This window comes from Anas platyrhynchos, chromosome 2, assembly GCF_047663525.1.
Source record: "Anas platyrhynchos isolate ZD024472 breed Pekin duck chromosome 2, IASCAAS_PekinDuck_T2T, whole genome shotgun sequence".
Classification (NCBI taxonomy): domain Eukaryota; kingdom Metazoa; phylum Chordata; class Aves; order Anseriformes; family Anatidae; genus Anas; species Anas platyrhynchos.
In genome coordinates, this window is record NC_092588.1 from 55,517,604 (window position 1) to 55,539,226 (window position 21,623).

A 21,623-nucleotide genomic window follows, 5' to 3' on the forward strand; every position below is an offset into this window, starting at 1 on the left:
ATTAGGTATTAAGTTTTGCTAGGTGGCATATGAAGTCTACATTGCCATTAACATCGGTATTTGTGTCAACAGTCCTTTTCCTAATTCAATTTAAAGGAACCATAACTGTACAGAGAAGTCTGTACATTCCTTCAGATGCTTACAAAGGTTTCGTTGGATGGTTTTAGACTTAGTTGACATTACACATAGGACAACACAAGACAGCATTGTCCATGTTCTAACTGCCATGGTGAGAGAGAACATGGGAGAGGGACTGCTCCTTACAACTGCTTCTGGGCTTCAGCAGGGTCTCGTGTACCTATTTTGGCTTTTCCCATTTCTAAGATGTTCCATCACAGTCTTCTTGTCTGGCTTCTTTGGGAATGGAGCTTTTCTCTTGACCAAGCTTCTACAGACAGGCACACTGGGCTCCTCCGGAGATATTTGTATTTTGTATTTTTCAAGACTAAACAGCAACCCCTGGGGTCTCGGTTCCACTTTCGGGAAAACTCCACTCTTCAGAGCCTCCATGCAACACAGACATTGTCAAAAGCTGGCACTCTCTTGGGTTTAGCTGCTTTTTGTTCTCAGAGGTGATTGGTTTTGAAGCTGGGAGTTGTAACAATTGAGTTGCTTTTGAATTAGGTGTGTGTTGTGGGTTGGTCCTGCTAAGCACTGCACAGCCCCCCAGTCCCTGTCCCATTCTGCTGCTAGAAAAGGGGGAGACCAGGAAGAGTAAAAGTAAAAAATAATAATAATAATAATAATAAAAAAAAATTGTAAGGAAAGAGGGAAAAAGATGAAGTTTTGAGGCTGGGGAAGCTCTGCTCAGCAATAGCCAAAATGCTGGTGTGTTATCAACTCTGTTTTGATCACAGATACAAAAAACAGCACCGCAGGGGCTGCTGTGAAGAAAGTTAAGTCCATCCCAGTCAGGCCCAGTACAGCACGACAGCACGGCTTTCTTGGCAGATAGATTTGGAGTGAGATAACAATGCGAGGTCATTTGGAGATTGAGCATTTTACAATCAACTGAGAATTCCTGTGGCATAGGGAGCAACTATCCAGTCGCTGCAGGGGGACAAGAGGTCTGATGAGTCTTTTTTTCTTTTTTTCTTCACCTTGGTAATGGCAATGTTCATGTGTCTGAGGGAAGGAGCATCTAGCTGTAAAATTTTGCAAGAAAAATAGATGTTCAGTCTGTTTTTGAATCCAGTTTTCAGTGCAGTCTGTGATCTGGGACAGAAAAAAAATAAAAGCTCGAATCACAAATTCTTTCCTCTGGTTGGTCTTCTTATAGTAATGTTAGTTAAAACACTGCATTTTAAGACTTTAATAGAGCTACTAAAAATTTACTGCTTCATTTGGTCTTTTGTCTGAACACCGTGTAATCTGGTGGCAACTAGAAACCCAAAGTTCTTAGCTTTAATTGCTTCTGAGTTGACATCTTACGTTATAAAATGCTTGAGCATTTTATATCAGTCATGGGGGAAATGTGGAAAGCTTTACATTAGGACTCGATGTGAAGACATGGGAAAGAATTAAAAAATTGTGGCCAAAGTAACATGCCACGTGTTCTAGCTTCAAGCAATATGGTGCTTGATATTTCTCTTTCAAATAGAAGCAGCGTGTTCTTTACTGCTGTAATTTTCAGAACATCGCAGGATTTTATGGTAACTTTATAAAGTTTTACTCTGTCATTTGTTATTTAAAATATCTGCAAAGTTTGAACCTTTTCAAGCCAACTTTTCTTATCTTCTAAAGCAGCTTTATGCTTTTCTTGTTCCAGTTTCTTACTTTCTGAACTTGCCAAAAAAATTAGTGCTGTGTGCTCTAATTATCAGATTGAGACCGATCTTTTAAGTCTTCTTTGCAAAAGTAACTGTTAATAAACTTCAGAGTTCCTTGGGTTTCAAAGGCTTGCTCTCCTCGGTCAAGCCCTTAAATGGCTCTTCAGTTCTTAGTTACTGCAGAAGAGGAGAAGGTGACAGGGAAAATATTTTGCTTGTACAATATTTGATTGTGCAATTTATTCTGAATAGTTTGTAAATTTTGAAGAGTTATTAGGCAAATACTTTAATGATTTTTAAGTGCAGTTTGACCAACTGTGATGGAAAGATACATTTTAAATGCACGGGAAATGCTTGTTTTTCTTACGTAGCATTTTATGGCTTTTATTTATATTAAGTAGCATTTTATGTGTTGTACATCTTGATGCATATATTTTACCGCAGAAACTCCTTGTGGGTGTGTGTACCAAGATATCATGAATACTTGTGATGAAAAGTTTTCCGAGTGAAGTCTGCAAATCACTCTTACCTAAAAGGCAAATATGCTACAAAAAAATATTCCATTCCCGTTTCCAATTTATTTTCCTCCCCTTCACAATTACTGTGCTTATGTTGCATGTCAAATACATGTGGGTACAAGTCATGCCTCAATAACCGTTCTAGGTTTTTTTTAGCATGATAGCTCCTGTTGTCTCAGTTCAGAGCAAGTCCAGTCCTTGTGCTGTTAAGATTAATGGGAAATCTCTTGCTGATACTATTGAAGATGAACAACTGCTATCTCTTTGCTGGGAAGTATAAGCGATCACCTCTCTTAGAAACAGCCAACCCAAACTGCAGCCCTAGGGAAGCCCAAGTTTCAGAGAATGGCACTACTTTAAATAAAATACTTGTATTTCTTGGTTTTAGTTCCAGCTACTTTGCCATTGCTTCTGAATGAGAATCGCCAGAATTTTTCAGTATGCTGGAAGTGTAATCATTAAATTATAATTTGTCTAGATAGAATATGTCTCCTATTCTGTGTGTAGTGTATTTATCTTTGGAACAAGCCGAGTGAAAAAGCTTTTTATAATAGTGTTTATATTTCTGGGAATATGTCTTGATTATATTTCAAATGCTTACTATTAAGCTTTGTTTCTAGAGGTGACATTTAAATGATCAGTTTAGCTGAAGGGCAATGGAATTTTAATTATTGACCAAGCAGATACTCCTGGTATATAATGCCATATTTAAATACTGAGATATTACCATTTCAGACAGAGGACAAGTAAGTCAGACTGAAACTATGACTGACTGGGCTCTGAAAATTAAAGAAAAACATCCTAGATGACTAGGCACTAGGCTGTAATTCCTATAAAGAGCTACCATCGGTTAGCACTTACTGAATCTTTATCAGTGAACAGAAGGCCAAGGGTGGAGGTTGTCCACCAAGGTCATACAGAAGTGGGTACCTCTCCTGTTGGTGTAAAATTTGAGTGGGACCCGATGTAAGGAGTCTTTCCTTCACGTTGTTTTTTGAAGAGACGGAGATAAGTCCAGTGTGGTATCTTACACAGGATTAGTTAATTATTTTTGCACAAAAGGAGAAAGGGAGAGAAGTTAGAAGGAGCCTAAGTTAACCATGTTTTTGTTTAAATACCTGGTCTCAGAGGAGTTTTTTCTCATGCCTAAACCACATTTAGTGGAAATTATTAATTTCTTTTTAATGAACAAAATGTAGAATGTACCGCATGCCTGTGTATAGCATCCAGACACAGTATAGAGGTTTCAGAAGTTTACTGACTTTGTAAAGCAAACTGGCGTGTGGGAGTTCAATGTGCAGACATTGAGTGCGTGATTGTAATTAGTTGGGAGACTGGCAGATTGGCTTTGGGAAGGTAGTTAAGGAATAATTGTCTGTGTCTGGACAGGATTGTTGCTTGTTACAAACTACACTACTGCCTTACAGCTGGTGCTGTTCTATATTGCACAAGATTTATTTATTTATTTTTTTAAAATGTGGGATAATGATTATATTTATTCATAGTGCTGTCTTGCCCCAAATATGCAAGGTGCTACACAAACATATCTGAAAATACAGTCTTTGTCCTAAGTGAACTAATTGTGATCAACGTGAACTAGAAAAAGTATTGCCTGTTTTTTAAGAGGTTGAGTTTTCCCAAAAGGGAAATCTGGTTTATTAGTAGATTGATTCTAGTGATCTGAAGTCTATCACACATCATCAGATATAATTTATGCTTGCAGTGCTTACAAATACTACATTATTTACTTGGGTGATGAAGTGTGAAAGACCTATCCACCATGATGGCATCTACTTAAAAATATCAGTTGCTTTTAATATCAGTTATTCTAGCTAGTGAAGAAGGTAAGCACTGATTTCCTCACCAATTTTTGATTTGCTTTCCTTTTTGCCTTTCAGAGTGCAAATTCACCTGCGCCAGTGGTAAATGCTTGTATCTTGGTTCATTGATTTGTAACCAACAGAATGACTGTGGGGATAACAGTGATGAAGAGAACTGCCTGCTTGTAACAGAGCATCCACCTCCAGGCATCTTTAGCTGTGAGTACTTGCTCTTCGTGTGGGTCAGTGAACGTATGTATGTGGAATATGTCTGTTACCTCAGAAGTCAGTGTGTTCAGGATCTTGGTCTGCTGTTTGATCTCTGGGGGGATGAGACAGAGGAAGTAAATGCTGTTTTTCTCTGAACCAGCAGTGCTATATAATACGCTTTCTTCAGGTTTCTAAATCTGGAAAGTTGTAGTCATGTGGAGGGAAGTGGAGGAGTTTGTGCTGCAGGTATGAGGTTGCAATTGTATGGATTGTGTGCGGCTTCTGAAAAAGAAAGCATAATATTGGAAGTGATTAAAAATGTTTCCCAAGTTTCTAAAAAACGTTCTGTGCTTTGTGTGTGTGTAGTCTTCATATAGTATTGAGACTATTAAGAAAGTCGTAATCTTTCTAGTCATCATTTCTATGAACTGAATATATTTTATTAGTGTTGATATCAGCACCGTTTGGAAGGTCAGTGAGCTTTTGTGGATATATATTTAAAATAGCTTTAGTTGTTATTCTTTTGGTGTATAAATATCTCAGAGTGACAGAGTTTATCACCAGAATTCCTCTCTTAGTACGTTACCCTCTGTGATGGACACTGAAATCAAGTTTTGATTTTGTTTTTGCATCTTCTGCAACTATTTTTAAACCACAGTTCAGCTTTCTGGATGGAGGATAACTTTTCCAGTAATGTGTCTGGTCTACAAGTACAATAGAAGTGCTGTTACTGTGATGATTTCCTGTCATACATCAGGGTACTGTGTTACGTCAACATTTACTTTTAAAAAGATTAAAATTCTGCTTTTGGAGACGCTTTACTTAATGCAAGGATAGCAGAAACAAGCATTGCATTTATTAGGAAGAAGACAATTTGTCACATGCTCCCTAACCCATTTCCTTCCAGCTAGGGTTGACAATTGCTTGCCACAGGTCAATAGGTCCATGCTATGGTCAGTGTCTAATGGAGAAACTTGTGTATGGAATGAGGTATCTGGCACTGCTTTCCAATGGCGTGGTGCTGCCAATAACGACAGATCTCGAAAATCTGTTTGAGTTCTAGCTGTGACTGGGTTATGAATATCTGTGTCAATTATGTTGTTATTAATAATAGAGATTACAAGCAGTATGTATCTGTAGTTTTTGTATTAAATATATGCAATATTAAATGTGATCACTAGAGTGAATTCATAATAGAAGCTTGTTAGGTGTTGGATATATTCCCTTCTTTCTCTTCCCTCTAACCTCCAACTTAACATATTTTTGCACTTTTGCTGTGATTTCAAATATTTTGAAATAGTATTGACCTATATATGTGTATTTATTATTTCATTGTATTTTGCTTTTGGTTTGGTTTTTGGAATGTAAGTCTTGCTGAAGCCCCAGGACTGGCTGTAGACTCGGGTGACAGGTCCAGATCGAAACGTCGTGTGTATTTCTCCATGAACTTAGTCTGGCCTTGGCTGTTGACTTGTTAAAAAAAATATATGCTTTATAATTTGTGGATGCTAAGCTGTAAGCATATCTTTAAAGTACAAAAAGAGGGACTTTCTGACTGAGATACTGTGCAGCTCCTCCATTAAGAAAGCAAGTCAGCACACCTGTTGGGCCAAAAGGAGCTCCAAAAACCTCTGTAGTAGCAGATGGAGTGAAGGACCGAGCATTGCTTTGGTAACAAGCAGTAGCTGGGGCACTTATTTTGGAAATCTTGGGACAAGCTTGTTCCAGGGTGACATTACAGGCAAGAGAACGTAATTGCATTGCGTATGAACATTTATTTCCTTATTTGTTGGTGGTAATATAGACAGCACTGTAAGTCCAGACCCCAAAGTCTCTGCAGCCTCATGCAGTGCTTGTGGTGACTGCTGATGAGTGTGTGGATGCATTGTAGATGGCTGGGGGATGATGGGGACACCCTGTGAGTTCCTTCTTGGAGTCCAAGTGGTCAATTTGAGCTCCTAAAGCCTCATTGATTCATTCATTTTTCAGCAAACCTCTATGCCAGTGGTAATCGGGCTGTAGTTGCAGCAGAAGTAGCACTGTGTCCTGGCCTTCTCCTCAAAGGCCTTTAGAGTCTACAAATCATTTCTTGTTAGATCCAGGGTTGGTAAACTTCCCAGTCTTCCCTCAAATTTCCTCTCTCCCCTGAGGCATTTGAACAGCTCACTGATGTGAAGAAAGGCAAGCGGGAAAGGGAGTGGTGCAGGTAATCTGGCTGGTGGTCCCCCCTGTCTCAGGGAAGATGAAGTTCATCTACAACAAACCTGACAAAATTTGTCTCTAAGAAGCCTTTGGCAGTAGGTTTCCTACTTCTTCCACAGGAGCTGAGGTTGGTGTTATTTGTTTCCTTCTCATGTCAGCCTTTCGCACATGTGAGGATGGTTCCCCTCTGGTAGATTAAAAAAAAAAAAATTAATAATAATAATAACAAGTTCTTTCACTTAAATTGTTTCCTTAAATCTGTTAATTTGTTCATTTTATCCAACTCCTTCTAAAATATGATGTCCAGAACTGTAGTCCTGCTATTTAAGACCTCCCCAACGCTGAGAGAAGCAGAATAATCACATAGACAGTCTTGTTAAGTCCTTCAAGAACTGTGTTTGCTGGTTTGGAACAACATGGCAAATTAGTAGGTTGTAGAGGAAATACTTGATTTATCATCAGGAGGATTCTGAAGTGTTTAACTTTTTGCTTACCTTGTGGCAGAATGAGTATTTCATTATTTGTTGCAGTTTTGGATATCAATAATGAATGTACTTTTTCTTTGCAATAGGGACTGTGCAACAAGTGCTGGTGAAGGAAGAGACTTCTGTTCTAAACCAAATTTAAAAAAAGAAGTAAAACAGTGGTCCTAACGGTGAACCAAAGATAAAAGAATAAAGTTAAGCGGAAAAATAATACAATTATAAACAGTATTTAAAAGAAATGAGGATTAGTGATATTTATTATGTTGAGCATATCAGAATGTATGTTCTAGAAATGTCCTAGATGATGAGACTGCCTTCCAACATAGAAATACATACAATGATTGACTTCTAATTAGTGGCAAGAAGGTAACACAGCACTGTAAAAAGAAAACAAAACCAATAAAGAGGAAATCTAAAGCAAGAATTTCTAGGCTGGTCAGTGTTACATATCAGCTCTGTTCTTTCATCTTCTTGATTGTGTGCAGTTCTTGAATGGGCAGGGAACTGATGAAGGAGCAATGTCTAAGCGTATGCTGGTCCACACCTGGGCAGGATTGCCTGTCTGGTTTTTGCTGGAACTGCTGTGATCTTTACATCGAGCAGGTCAGCCCTAATGTGGTATTCTTTCCCATGTGCAGTTTTTTCAATTAATCTCTTTCTCCCACTGTATTCAAAACTTCTATTCTTCTGTAGAGACAATATTAATCTCGTTTCACAATAATATATATACTGCCCCCAAACAATGTCTAAATAATTTTTCATACGGAAGCCCTGTTTCAGTTTATTTAAGCCGTATGTGCCATGTTAGTGGTAGCCTATATTTCCAGGCTACTGAAGCATTTCTCATTTGTGTTCTTGCCAGCAGCCAAATCCAGAATGTCTCATTGCCGCTCATTGTTTTGTTTAGTGAAGTTGCATGAGCAGTGGTATAGAAAGACATTTTTTGTGGGTGACCTGCTCCCAGGATCTTGTGATTATAGCAGATGCTATTGCATTGTGTTAGGGTAGTTTAAATCTCATCCACTGAGTGTTCCTCCTTGCAGTTCTTACTCTGGCTGTGTTGTGAAGGCTGTTAATTCAGTCTTTCTAAATGTTGTTGCTGAACTCAATAAGATGTGTCGCGTATACAAAATGTGTATTTCTGCAGCCCTTTATTTTTTTTATTAGTTTTCCTCTGCTGACTTGTAGGTGGAGTTTCCTTATGCTGCTATATGGGCAGTTTAGTTCTGTATAGCACAGAGAGACTGGAGGGCAGCTGGGAGAAATCAGCACCAGCAGATGTATTAGGTAATGTGGGTTAGAAACTGATTGCAACAACACAAGTTGCCATCCAGGAAGTGTCAGTTGCTCAAAATACGTGCTAAGACATCGAAGCTGAATGTGTCAAGGTAACAGGTTAGGTACTGAGTGTTAAAATATACCCTCCCCTTTCCTCAGTGGGGACACCCAAAGAGAACTCTGTATTTCACTACGGGTCGCTTCTTACCAAGGAGCTCATGGCAACTTCTGGTAGGTCCGCTTATTGTTTGTATTTTCCTCAGCTATTAATATTTACTGAGATAATACAGACGGCTATTCTTTTAACACTACTTTGAGGTTGAGGCTGTGTTAACTGCATGAAGCTGTGATTGGAAAAATGCAATTAAGAGTAGAATTTTAAACATTACAGACTTGGCCTTGTGGGCAGCTTGCTGCTGCATGTGACCTGCAAAATTTGGACTCTGAGGAATTGAAACAATGTGCCTGTTTCTAGCAGGACACAGTTCATTTGTTAGAGCATTTCCCTTTGTTTCGCAACAAATGATCAGCCTGCCTTGTCCTGCTAGAAGTAAATTAGATTTTGAAATGGAAAGTGTAGTCTGTTGTCTGTTTGCAGGCTGCAGTATTGAAGTCGCATCTAATTGAGTAGCATTGCGATTTTTAGAGATGGTGGAGATTTTAGGGCTTTGTTTGGTGGAAAACAGTGCAGGTCATCTTTGCTGTGATCTGTGTGTGTTCATGGGCATGTTAAATGTAAGTATTGACATGTATGAAAATTTGAAGAACGATAAAAAAAAAAAGGGAAACTAAATCCATCTTGTCGTGAAAATGACGTCTACATCAAATGTCAAGTTGTCAGCATTGATGGAGTTGATGTGGTGTGGCTGTTTTGGCATCGCAGGGTTTGCTGTAGGAGTTCATTTTCCTCTGCGAGGTAAAAGGGAAAGCGCACCACAAATATCTGGCTCTCCCTCTCACCACCCCCACCTACTTCTGTCAGCTCTCAGCTTTGTAGGGATCTGCAGGGGGCTGGAGAATGATTCTGTTTTAAAAACAAAAAGCTCAATCAAAGGAAAATATTTTGTTTAAAGAGACCTTTGGCATCCCCCTCTGACTGTGACACTGAATTTGCGCAGATAAAAACAACCGCTTAGATTTACATTTTGATTGTGCTTCTGCTTTCATGTGTGCTGGGCTGTCCCACTTCAGGTGAAATTTATCCATTTCTTTAAATATTTAGCAGTCTAGCATTGATGTTAATGAAAGTCTGGCACTGCTATTTTGAGAATTGCAACAATGATAGTAATTTTCAGTGTCAGATTACTGCTTCTCAGAGGAAAAGGGAGATGGGAGGAGGGAAGAGAGAAAAAAAAATTGTTTCGGTTCTAATAGAGTTTGTCATCAGCCTGGCTGTGCCAGACAGATGGATCATGAATACTGTCTAGACGCTCTCTGCCTGAGTGGAGCTGTGGTCTCTAAGGACAAGCAACGAGACGCCGGCTTAAGTGACTGGGGAAAGTCAGGACGCGCTCTCCTCTAATCAGATGGCAATCAATGCCGGCCGGCCTCCGCAGGCTGGGGAAAAGGCCCGCTGCTGCTGATAGCGGGTCGATACTGATTTCAGCTGCAGCTCGTCTATTACCAGCCTTTAGGGAGGAAAGGAGAGGCACGGTGTTATGGCACTATTGATTTCAGCTTTATGTGCCCGGGGATTGAGAGAGCTGTAGCTCAGGTGTAGAGCCCCCGGTAGGGGCGTTGGATGGGGAGAGCCGCCAGCGGGCTGTGAGGCCTGCGCGCGGCGCGGCTCCGTCAGCTCTGTTCATCGGTCGGTTCAGTCACTGCACGTACCTGGGAACACGCTGCTTGCTGCCTCTTGGTGTGGCCCCCTGGCTCAGAAGGCTTCATCCCTTCTCCCTACCTGTGGCTCCTCATGGCCTGTGTGTTAAGGCGAGGTTTCATGAGGTTACATGCGCTTTGGGAAGGAGGAGCACGGAGGACAGTGCGCCATTTAGTCATCTCTGGCACTGGTGCTTTTCTTTGTCTCTAAACACAACGTGTGATAAGGCAATAAAAAAAATCATATGTATCTCGAGTGATGAGTATTTCTTGCCTAGTGGAATATAACAACAAAAATACCAAGTTAATACATATGGTAACTTACCTGAAAAGCAAGAGGCTCTCTGGGTTTTGTGTTACAGAATAAGCTATAACTTCCTTGGTTTTACTTCTGCATATGTAACTAAACTCTAGATGGACATTTATTTTATTTTTTACTTAGAAAGCCCAGTTTGTTTTCAGCCTGTAATGTAGCCTTCGTTCTTGAAGTGCTCTGAACAGGTCCTGTGCTTTGTTTTGAAATCATTTCATCTTCGCGTATTTTTGAAGCACATCATGGAAAGTTGGCAATTAGTATCAGCCTGGACATTTGAAAAGAGGGAAGCATTAAGGTCAATTCTGTGTTTTTCTTACTCTAGTATTTTGTCTGTACATTTAAAAATACTGTATTTGCTAGTATTTAATGTAAGCGATGAAGTAGACTGCTGGTCCCATGAATTCTGTAATAAAACTTAAGTGGAATTCAGTAACGCTAGAGTTTACCCATTTTTCTTCTGGAGCATTACACTATTAGCAACTCAGACAAGCCAGACACACGTATGTGGCCAATAATAACTATGAAATATGCCAGTACGTCAGGTATTTGCATCTGCTTACAAACAGGGCTAAACCAGCTAAACATTAATCATATTTCTACAGCTAATGAGAAAAGAAATAAAATCTCAGTGCCCTGCAGATGAGAGTGTGGGGATTCCAAGAGCTCTGAAATATGATATTATTCATTTGTGAAGTGTGTAAGTTGTATCGCCATTAATCAAAAAGATGTAGAAACAAAATTTGCTAGAACTGTGTGTGTGTTCTTCATACGCATTTCATTCATCCCTTATTCAATTCCCGTGAGCTTTTAGGAAACTTCATCTAGTATTAAACATTACATTTTAATCAGATTATATCTTTTATTCCTGTTTCCCTTTTCTATTACTGATTTCTTATATATGTAAAAGAGAATTTTACATTCCTGAAGTATACAGTGTTTTAAAATCTTGGTTCAAAGGCTGATTTTCATGCATCAGAGAGAGTGTCTAAATTTCAGGCTGGAAATCTCAGAGAAATAATGCCATGCATCACTTATGATGTGACTTTCTAACTTACAAGTGTTCTTGGCCCTGCAAGAGACAGGAGCTCCTTGCAGACCAGTATGAGGCAGGGAAACAGACTCTTGCATACTTGCAAAGCATTGTTTTCAAGTTGTTTTCTCCACCAGAAGTTCTTAGTAGCAAAAATAGTCCACAAATGCAGGTCCAGATGTACAGAAACCACCATACAGTGTCATTGCATATGCACAATTCTTCTGCTGGAGAGAGGAAGAGAGTAAACTGAGAGACAGTTATTTATTGTCAGATGTTATTGCCATGTACAACTAATAGGTGCTTGCTTGCACATGGCATCAGAAATCACGTAGAATGGAACTGAGCAACTTTTGTTGATTTTATTTTCCATCCATGTCAGTAAGTATTGCTCATTGCTCCTTTTCCTTCCTGTGCACTTTTATTTGTAGGGGTCACTCTGTTCAGTGCCCTGGGAGCTACTTGGCTAAATCTCTGAGTTTTAGATGTAGTTCTAAAATCTTCCTGCATGAATTTTAAAGACATCATTCTCCATTTCATTCGTTCAGATCTGTTATCACTGGTAAATACTCGCTAGGAAGACTGCATTTGTGTTGTTTGCGCTTGGCTAGTACAAATGCCTACAGGAGCAGTCACAAATTATTCCTTCTGTATAGCACTGGAATCTGTTCAAGTGCTTAGCTAGTATAAAGATAACTCACATATTCATAGGTCTTAAAGTGTTTCAAAAAACATGCTTAGAGGTAACTTTAAAAAAAAAAAAAAAAAAAGTCCGCCCTCCCAATAAACAGACACATTCAAACTGAACAAGTTTCCTTCTCTAGGAATACTAGACTGTGATCTTTGATTGCTTTTCATTCTGCAGATGTATATCTGACCCTTTATCTTCAGATGTAGTCACCATCTTCGTCTCCCTGATGAAATGAGCCACCTTGATTTTTCTTAAGCAGGCTCATTTTCTCCTTCTGTTTTGAAGCAACTATTTGAAGTGGAGATGATTTAGGAGTTTGATTGTGCGTTCTGGTGTAAATACACACTGCAAATTTTATGTCTGAAGTTTCTCTGTGGCTTAAAATACAACATGTTGATGCTCAAAGAAATCCATGCTTTTCAGTGAACTCCGTGGACTGCCCTGTGTGTGAAATGATGTGTTTCTCTATCACAACAGTGTTTAACTGAAGCATGTTGCTTTGGCCATTAGTGTGCAACTATTTTTCTTGGACCGGAAAGTCTGAGAAAGCCTATTACTCTGCAGTTTTGCAAGCATTCAAGACTGGCGCAAGCCTGTGTTGCCCCTTGTGGTTACTCCCTTGCTTGTCCCTGTGCAAATGTTTGGGCAGCCACAGAGGAATTGGGTTGGAGCCCTGATCTGGTTCTGATTAACTCTGAGAAACTTCCACTTGGTTTCAGCCAATGTCATGTCTTTGATTCTGTTCTCAGCTCAGCTGTGCAAGTGCCTGTGCCAGCACAAGGCAGAGGGCAGTGCAAGTGGCCACCGGTGGGAGTGCTGCATTCAGTGGTCGTACATCCTCGACTGGTTTAAGGTTTCCATTGAAACTGCAGGATTAGTCTTTATATTGCTTTTTTAAACATATTGCATATGCTTAAAGACCTTTCCCTGAATACAGGAGAGTTTGGGAATTAAGAGCGAATTGTTGCTTTTCCTCTTCTCCCTCATTCTGAAAATCTCAGTTCAAGATACTCTCTTTTGTCACATTTTGTTCCAGAGAACTGAAAGAGAAGAGCGAAGCACCAGAATTTAGAACAGGGGGTCTCTCATGAGCATTCATGGATTTGTGTTTGTTTAGAATGAGCCTATGCTAGCAGAACGTAATATAGCATTTATTTTCAACAGTAAAGTCCGGTTTGGCTTAAGACAAGGTGCTTTATTGGAATAATGTTAGCTAGTTAAATGAATTCATAGGAACAGCTGTCCTGGGTCAGATCAAAGACTCAGCTAGCCCAATATTGAATCTGGCAATGACCAATTGCAGATGTGAAGTGAAAGAGTGTAAGTAAATCAGACATACAGTTATGCTTTTCCCAGTAAACCTGCTTCCTTGGAGGAATGCTGTACTGCTCCTCAGGAGGAGCACAAGTTTTCTGTCCTTCGGAGAGAATTCGGTATTTAGGAAGGGGAGGTAAAGAGAAAATGGCTCTGTTTTATAAATACAAGAACACAAGGAGATCCATCAACCCCCTGCAAGCCAGTAAATGCGAGGGCATGTTGGTTTCTTCTGTTCAGCATATGCTTTTCATGTTAAGGCATTTTGAATATAGGACACGAGCTTGAAAGTGATGAATTTGCTACAACTTAAAAGATGGTTTGCCTGGGTCTTGGTTATTTTGTGAGGGACCGATACCCTAAATTTCTGTAAACATACTGTGTTTTTTTGTTTGTTTGTTTGTTTGTTTTTGTTTTGTTTTGTTTTTCTGAATAATGTTTTTTGTTGTTGTTTTGATTCAGGATTTGTGGACTGCAACAGCTTTGTTTAAGAGTGAACCAAGTACATTTTGTAATGAAAGCCGGCTTAAATTTGGCCTGGATGCTTGAAAAGCCGAATGCACACACACAACCTACTGCATGTACAAACCACAGTTGTCACCCCTGACTGTGTTGCACACAGGTATCAGGAGCCGTGGGAGTATGTGTGTGTACGTTACAGCAGCCATGCCCTCATTTTTGTTTTATTCACATGGATATCTGATGTAAGAAGGGAATACAGGGTAGTTTGCATTAAGAAAAATACCAGTAGCAACATGGAAACATCTACACCTCCTTGGCTTCGTGAAAATAATATGGATTCTCTCTCTTCGTTTAAAAATACCCATGCTTTTAATCACAGGGTGTGGATTAAAATCGAGGCTAAAATATGTTTTTGTGTTCTGTTTAGCCCATAAATGAGAAAGTTGACCAACTGCTTGTACTAAGCCACTGTAAGGAGCTAAAGCAAAACAGGTCAGGAGAGAAAGTTGTTAAGTTACTTTCTGTCAGTGACGGATGATTTTTTCTAACTTATAACATGGTCTGTGTGGATAAAGAGAGATGTATGTAGCACAGCATTAGTGCAACCCTACAGATAAGATCACAGCTTAACTTATCTTGCCAGCAATATCGCTATGCCAGTAGCTTCCTCTTCCCTTCCTCTCGGATTTCTCCCCCTTCTTTTCTTCTGTTTCAGTATTGCTGTGTAATAGGTTCACAGAAGTAAGACATTAAGAACCTGGTGGGTATGGAGATAATAATGACGCACGATGTGAATACTGAGTCTGGCACCTAGTAGCACCTTGATAGAAATAGAAAGCTGTGATCACAGTATTAAAATATGCTAACAAGCTGAAGGAGCTAATGGGCTGATTTTTTACAGTGCAGATGTTCATCCGGCACTTGTGCTGAATGCAATAACAAATGTGTGGGGGCTGCTGGCGATATTATTGTGTTCTTGGCAGCACAGTTCTCCAAAACAATCTTTCCTTTCTTCTGTATTTTACCAAGATTTAGAATGTTCTTTTTTTTTTGCGGTCTAAGATAAAGAACGTGTGTGTAAACAAATTAGTGTGACTAAGGCTGGTTGGGCTAGGGTTGTGTTTATTCAAATACAGGGTCCTGCAAGAACGTGTGCGTTATCATCTGTTCTAGCAGGAACTGGCTTCTCAGTTCTTGGGTAGTTCGTGTTCTACATCTCCTGAGTTTCAGGTAGTTCTGTGTTAGTTCTTAAACGTAGCTCATTTGGCCAGGAGAAATGTCATGCTTCTTCACATTCTCTTCTTCGGTGTGCAATGCTTTGCAGCTAATGCCAAGAATAACACTGTGGACTTGCAGAACCTTTCAGCTGTTTCAATAGGAAATGATTCTGCCGTCTTTCCAGTTGACTCAGATATTCCTGAAGAAGGGACTGTTCCTACTGGTCAGAGATTTGCTAGCTGGAATCATTATGTTGCAAACTTACTCTTTTTTGTTGCTGTTGTTCTCAACAAAGGTATACTGGCTTGTTTGTTTTAATGACTGGGATGAAAGGTGTATGTGGCTGTTGTTTGTATGAAGCTGTGGCTCTCGTGAATACCTGTCACTTTTGATGGGTCATTGCAATGTAGAAGATCAGTCAGCTGGCCATGAGTATTGGTGCTCGCCATGCTCCTCCAGCAAATGCTTTGCCATAAACCACAGGTTTCAAACTGTTGTACCCTTTTTAGAGGCCTATTATATAACACATGGGAAAAAATAAATTCCCTTGTTATGAGAACTGAAGGAAGGCATTTTGAGCAAGTTTGCTGATGACACCAAACTTGGAGGAGTCGTGGACTCGAATGAGGGTGGAAAGGCCTTGCAGAGGGATCTGGATAGGTTGGAGATCTGGGCAATCACCAACCGCATGAAGTTCAATAAGAGCAAGTGCCGGGTCCTGCACCTGGGACGGGGAAACCCTGGCTGCACGTACAGACTGGGCGATGAGACGCTGGAGAGCAGCCTAGAAGAGAGGGATCTGGGGGTCGTGGTAGACAGCAAGTTGAATATGAGCCAGCAGTGTTCCCTGGCAGCCAGGAGGGCCAACCGTGTCCTGGGGTGCATCAAGCACGGCATCGCTAGTAGGTCGAGGGAGGTGATTGTCCCGCTCTACTCTGCGCTGGTGCGGCCTCACCTCGAGTACTGTGTGCAGTTCTGGGCACCACAGTATAAAAAGGACATGAAACTGTTGGAGAGTGTCCAGAGGAGGGCTACGAAGATGGTGAAAGGCCTGGAGGGGAAGACGTACGAGGAATGGCTGAGGGCACTGGGCCTGTTCAGCCTGGAGAAGAGGAGGCTGAGGGGAGACCTCATCGCAGTCTACAACTTCCTCGTAAGGGGGTGTCGAGAGGCAGGAGACCTTTTCTCCATTAACACCAGCGACAGGACCCGCGGGAACGGGGTTAAGCTGAGGCAGGGGAAGTTTAGGCTTGACATCAGGAGGGGGTTCTTCACAGAGAGAGTGGTTGCACACTGGAACAGGCTCCCCAGGGAAGTGGTCACTGCACCGAGCCTGACTGAATTTAAGAAGAGATTGGACTGTGCACTTAGTCACATGGTCTGAACTTTTGGGTAGACCTGTGCGGTGTCAAGAGTTGGACTTGATGATCCTTAAGGGTCCCTTCCAACTCAGGATATTCTATGATTCTATAAATGATACAAAGAATGGAAGAATTGGTGATTGGTGTGTAGGTCTTGCCAACAAATCCAGGTTTTCTGGGCACCTCTACAGCAGACTTCCTGTGCAGTCCTGAAGAAACCTGTATTCTTTTTCTTCCTTCACGCTTTATTTATAAAATAGAGATGATTATATTCATCTACTTTGCAGAATTAATAAAAGACAACACAAATTTTATATGGTTGAAGAAACGTGCAAAGAGATGCTAAGCTGTAATAACATCAGAAAAACAGGTATTATACTGGAAGAAATAGTCATAAGCTGACAGTGAGAATTAAATAAATAAATAAATAAATAAATAAATAAATAAATAAGTAAGTAAATAAATAAATATATATATATATATTAAAACAGGATGTGCTTTATGTTGTTTGTTAACTTTAGCACATACTGTCCAGTATTAATAGGCTTATCTTTAAATTTTCAGTTACATGTCAACATCTAAGAGTGAGGAAATGGATATGCTAAGTAGACTCCAAGTAGGTACCTAAATCCATTTGCATTAAAATGTGATTAGGGGCAGAAGAATAGCAGTTTCATCAGTCAACCATAATTCTAAAATTGGGGCAGCGTATCTTAAAAAATGGTGAATGTAATGATATTTGGTTGTGTGGTCTAAGTTAGTGAAGTCTGAAGAGGAATATCAGAAAGATTTAATCAAACGAGGTCAGCAGTCAACAGAATGATGGATGAAATTCCATCTCGATTAATGCAAAGTAATTCATACTGGAGGGCAAAGTATGTGCTATTAATACAGTTTATTGGATCCTAATTAATTGTGCAATTTAAGGAAAAGGACCAAAGTATCACTATGGAGGGCTGAATAAAGACCTCTCTACAGAACATAGTTGTGGTCAGATAAAATAGTTTGAATCAATAAAAGTAGGATGTGAAATGTTACGATGTAGTTACATAAATCAACACTTCACCTTTATCTGGAATGTCATGTTTAATTATTGTTGCAGCACAGAGGCATGCCACAGATGTAGAAAACGTCGGAAAACAGCAGAAAGAAGTTGTAAACAAACTTTGATATGAATAGAAACCAAAAAGGTTGGAATTGTTTACTTTTGAGTGCAGATAAATAGTGGGGAAATAAAAAAGTACACAGTACTACGAGTGATGAACAGAAGGCGGGTCAGGAACTTAGGTTGTGTCATAAGATTAAAAGATCACTCAGCGCAATTCAAAGCTGATAATATATTTTTTTTTCATATCTCCTGAGACTGTAGGCGTCATTACCATGTAATGTCGTGAAGGCAGGAATTTAACAATATTTAAAGAGAGGAAGACTCTGAACACTGAGTCCGGTTGTGTATCAGCTAGCCAGAGAGTAGCATTTAGGAAATGTCTAATAGGGCTGAGGTTTCAGGCTTTTAACTGGTTTCTGACTGTAAGACAGACTGAGAGCTTGAGAAGCAGATGTTTCCTCCGTCTCATCCAGGAGGACAGTGTGTGGGCTCCCATGGGAAATGTGAACCTGAAGTCCCCAGTAAGTTGCTTTGAACCGTGACTGTGCGCAGCTACGATCCGAGTCCTGCTGTGCAGTTTCCCTAACTCAAACGAAATTTCTTCCATCGCATTCAAGCTTTCTTTCATTTCATGCAAGCAGAAATCTGGGCTGCTCTTTCATAGAAGGAGGATAACTGGCTAGGCTGGCACACCAAGTTGCTTAACAGTGAAAACTGTGGGATCTCTGCCAGCCCGTGCTGGATTATCTATTGCAAGCCAGCCACTGCCCCGGGAGGGGTGGCCAGCAGCCCGACGGATCCCCGGTGCAGGAGAGTAGGCTGACGGGAACCGTGTACTAGGAATTGAGAGGAAGCCAGCTTAAGCAAGCAAGGCTTAGACTGAACCGTGTTGCAATACGGACTGGTATGTGATTCTTTGAAGCTTCCGACAGCCCTTCTGGCCATGAAGCTCCCGTAGTTAATAAACCAGACCCACAGAAGTGCCTGCTCTTTAGACATAATGTACTGAACTCCACGCATTAATGTTTGACGCTAGTGGCCGAGATGTGTGGAGCCTCTCGTCTTGCAGCAGGTGACAGCGATTTCCCTGCTTATTGCAACACAAGCTGTCCATTAATTAGGACTTCGGGAGAGAAATGTGTGTAGGCTGTGAACATCCAGAGTGATGCAGAGAGGTGGGAAACAGATGTGTGGCCATATATGCACCAGCCAGCTATTACTCAGATACCATCCGTGTGCTAATTAGCTGCTGGAATGTTGAACAACATTGGTGCTCGTGTGATTAATTGAACGCAGCCCTGCGCTGGGTTTTCACACTTGTCTTAATCTCTACACGGTGCCATAACTAACACGCTTCAATTAATATTGTTTTGAAAGTGAGGTCCCTGTAACTTCCCTGTTACAAAAGATTCATTTCTTGGTGCAGATTACTGTAACTGTAGGGCCATCAGCGTTTTGGACCCTTGAAGGAACGATATTGGGGTAATGCTGCAGATGAAGCCTGACTCATCCATTTTGCATCCCGTCATGCTAATGAACCCAGTCGGTGCCGTGTCAACTCTAAGCATTGCACCCTCACTCTCTGATCCTTGCCTTCAGTGACGAGCAGCCGATTTCTGAATTGCCATAGCTGGGTTCAAATACATGGTAATATTACCTGTATGGTGAATGCCTCCTTAGGAAAACTGTTGCAATTTATCCAGAGTCCATGTTTTACTATTTTATGTCTCAGAATATAAATATAAATACAAATACTAGTGTTTCCAACTGCCTAACGTCCAAAAATAAATGCTCACAGGCATGTAACATACTCTAAATCAGTCCTTTTTCTTGTGTGAAGTCCAGATCCATGGCACGTTTCAGCCCCTGCCCTTTTGTTGTAGGAACGTGCAGTAAAAGCACAAGTAGTGCTGCCAGGCTGGGGACATAAGTTACCTCCTACCACATCCTGTGCTGTATTCCAGGTAAAAGAAACTTCTGTTGATCAGAAAGAGGGACTCCAATGGTGCTGCCAGAATGTAAAAGCAGAGATGATTTTTCTCTGATCCCGTTTCTGGTTTTGTCAAATGTTCCTTATGCTTTCCTGAAACAACTTCCTCCTTTATGCATATCAAAAAGCTTGTGAATTAGAAGAGCACTTTTAATCTTCCAGGTAACTGGGGAAATACTCCTTCTTTCCCTCCTTCTTCTCCCCCTCCTTATCTTCCCTCCCCACAGAACACTAAAACATTGTTTTTCCTCCACAGTTGAAAGGTGTGTCTCACAGAATACAGATGAGAGATTTGGCTAGCAAAAAATAAAGCAAAACAAGAGGCATGTCTTTCAAGTACAAATGGGGCTTTAGAGATCTCTGTTGGAAAGCCTGATTCCTACACGAGCACAACTGTTTCTACATATTGCCTGGAACACTTCAGTTGGCCACACTTTCTATTACGGATTCTAAAAAGACATCATTTGTCAAGTTAATAACTGTGTACAAAAATGTTTATGCATAATAAAGATAGATTTCAGAGATCTTTGAATGGCACCCACAGACATTAAATTCTGCAGTACTTTGCAATATACTGAGCCTGATTAGATGATGATAATAATTAGGGTTTCTCCCCCCCCCCCCCCCCCCCTATTCTGCAGGGCTAAGTGAACCTAACTGCTTGCTGAACCATATCAATCAGATTCTTTTTTTTTATTATTTATTTATTTTAAATTCTGGTCTCTGGTGAGGAGGTCAAAGTGTTATTTCAGTTTCAAGACCTCACTTGCAGAGCGTGTTTCATGACAATGATGGTCTTTGACTCAAAAAGAGCAATAACAGGCTTTATAGCATTTTCCGCCCAGATGCCTATTGCTACTGCTTATTGTAGGAAAAAAAAATATATATATATATTTATATCTTTTAGACATATAGAAAGTGAAATACAGACTACGTAGGCTCTTCATATAAATTCCTTAATAATGCCATGTATAAGCCACATTCAGAAGGTATGCTTGTCCCTATTTTCAATGGCAGTTAAGTCGCTTAAGTAGGACCCAGACGTGCAAATATCTTTCTATATGTGACTACAGTAGCTATTTAAGCTAAGGATTTAAGTAGACTGAATGTAATTATCCTCATTGCAAGACTAATACACCAGAGAGAAATGCCATAGGATTTTGTAATAGCGACGAGTGGTCAAGACATTACCTTTATGCTTTGCTAGTTTTACCAGCTGTGTCTCATTCCATTATTCATACATACATACATAGACACACACCTCTCTTTGAATTAATGATAGCTGTCAACTAGTGGGCAAAAAACCACACAGCTCCAGAGGTGACTTTCCAAAGAAAAGCTGATTTCAGAGTGGAGCCACCGATTGCCAGAAATCTGCAGATGTGCTACAGAGCTTTCTGAGGTTTAAATATTTAGCTATGTTCATCAGGTGAGTCTGAAAAAGAAATGCAGTTGTCAGGGTTTTCTTAGCTATCTGTTTATCTCTTAAAAAAAAAAAAAAAAAGAAAAAAAGAAAAAAGGAACATATGTGTTCTGCCTTGTATTGTATTGTGTGTTGAAAATTAGGATTTTTAAATGTTACTCGTAAATGGACAGGTATAGGTAGGTGATGATACAACTTAACTTGGATCCCTTGGATCCCTAGACTCTAGGAATAGACTGTTTCAACTGTTTTTGTTAAAAACAAGCAGCCCCCACTCCCAAAAAATCCCCACAAATTTATATTCCACGTGGCATATTTCATCAGTTTCTGCCACAAATGTACAGAAACGTGCTCTGCCTCTGCAGTAAAGCACAATATTCTGAGGCAGAGCTTGCTGACCATAAAGACTGAGACTTTTAATTGAAATGAGAGCAGCTATAAATATACAAGTCTTTGAAGACTTTAGCATGGTGTTGGCTTCTTTTCCTTCATTGGTAGAGAGCTAGGATAGAAGGTGGACTTCTAAATGTATTTGGATATAAATAGTAAAGCATTTAACTCTTTCAGTTGTGTGATATTTCTTTTCCGCGTGATTGAATCACTCAGCCTC

The 21,623-nt window shown here is 40.2% G+C and overlaps 1 protein-coding gene across 1 annotated transcript in view; it reads left to right on the forward strand.

Annotated features, from left to right (window-relative positions):
* Nucleotides 1-21,623, forward strand: part of LDLRAD4 (low density lipoprotein receptor class A domain containing 4) — a 272,488-nt gene that overhangs the window by 134,390 nt on the left and 116,475 nt on the right. Inside the window, exon 4 of the mRNA XM_027451928.3 lies at nucleotides 4,186-4,326. Coding sequence (XP_027307729.1) covers nucleotides 4,186-4,326 — 141 coding nt within the window. The remainder of the gene's footprint in view (nucleotides 1-4,185; nucleotides 4,327-21,623) is intronic.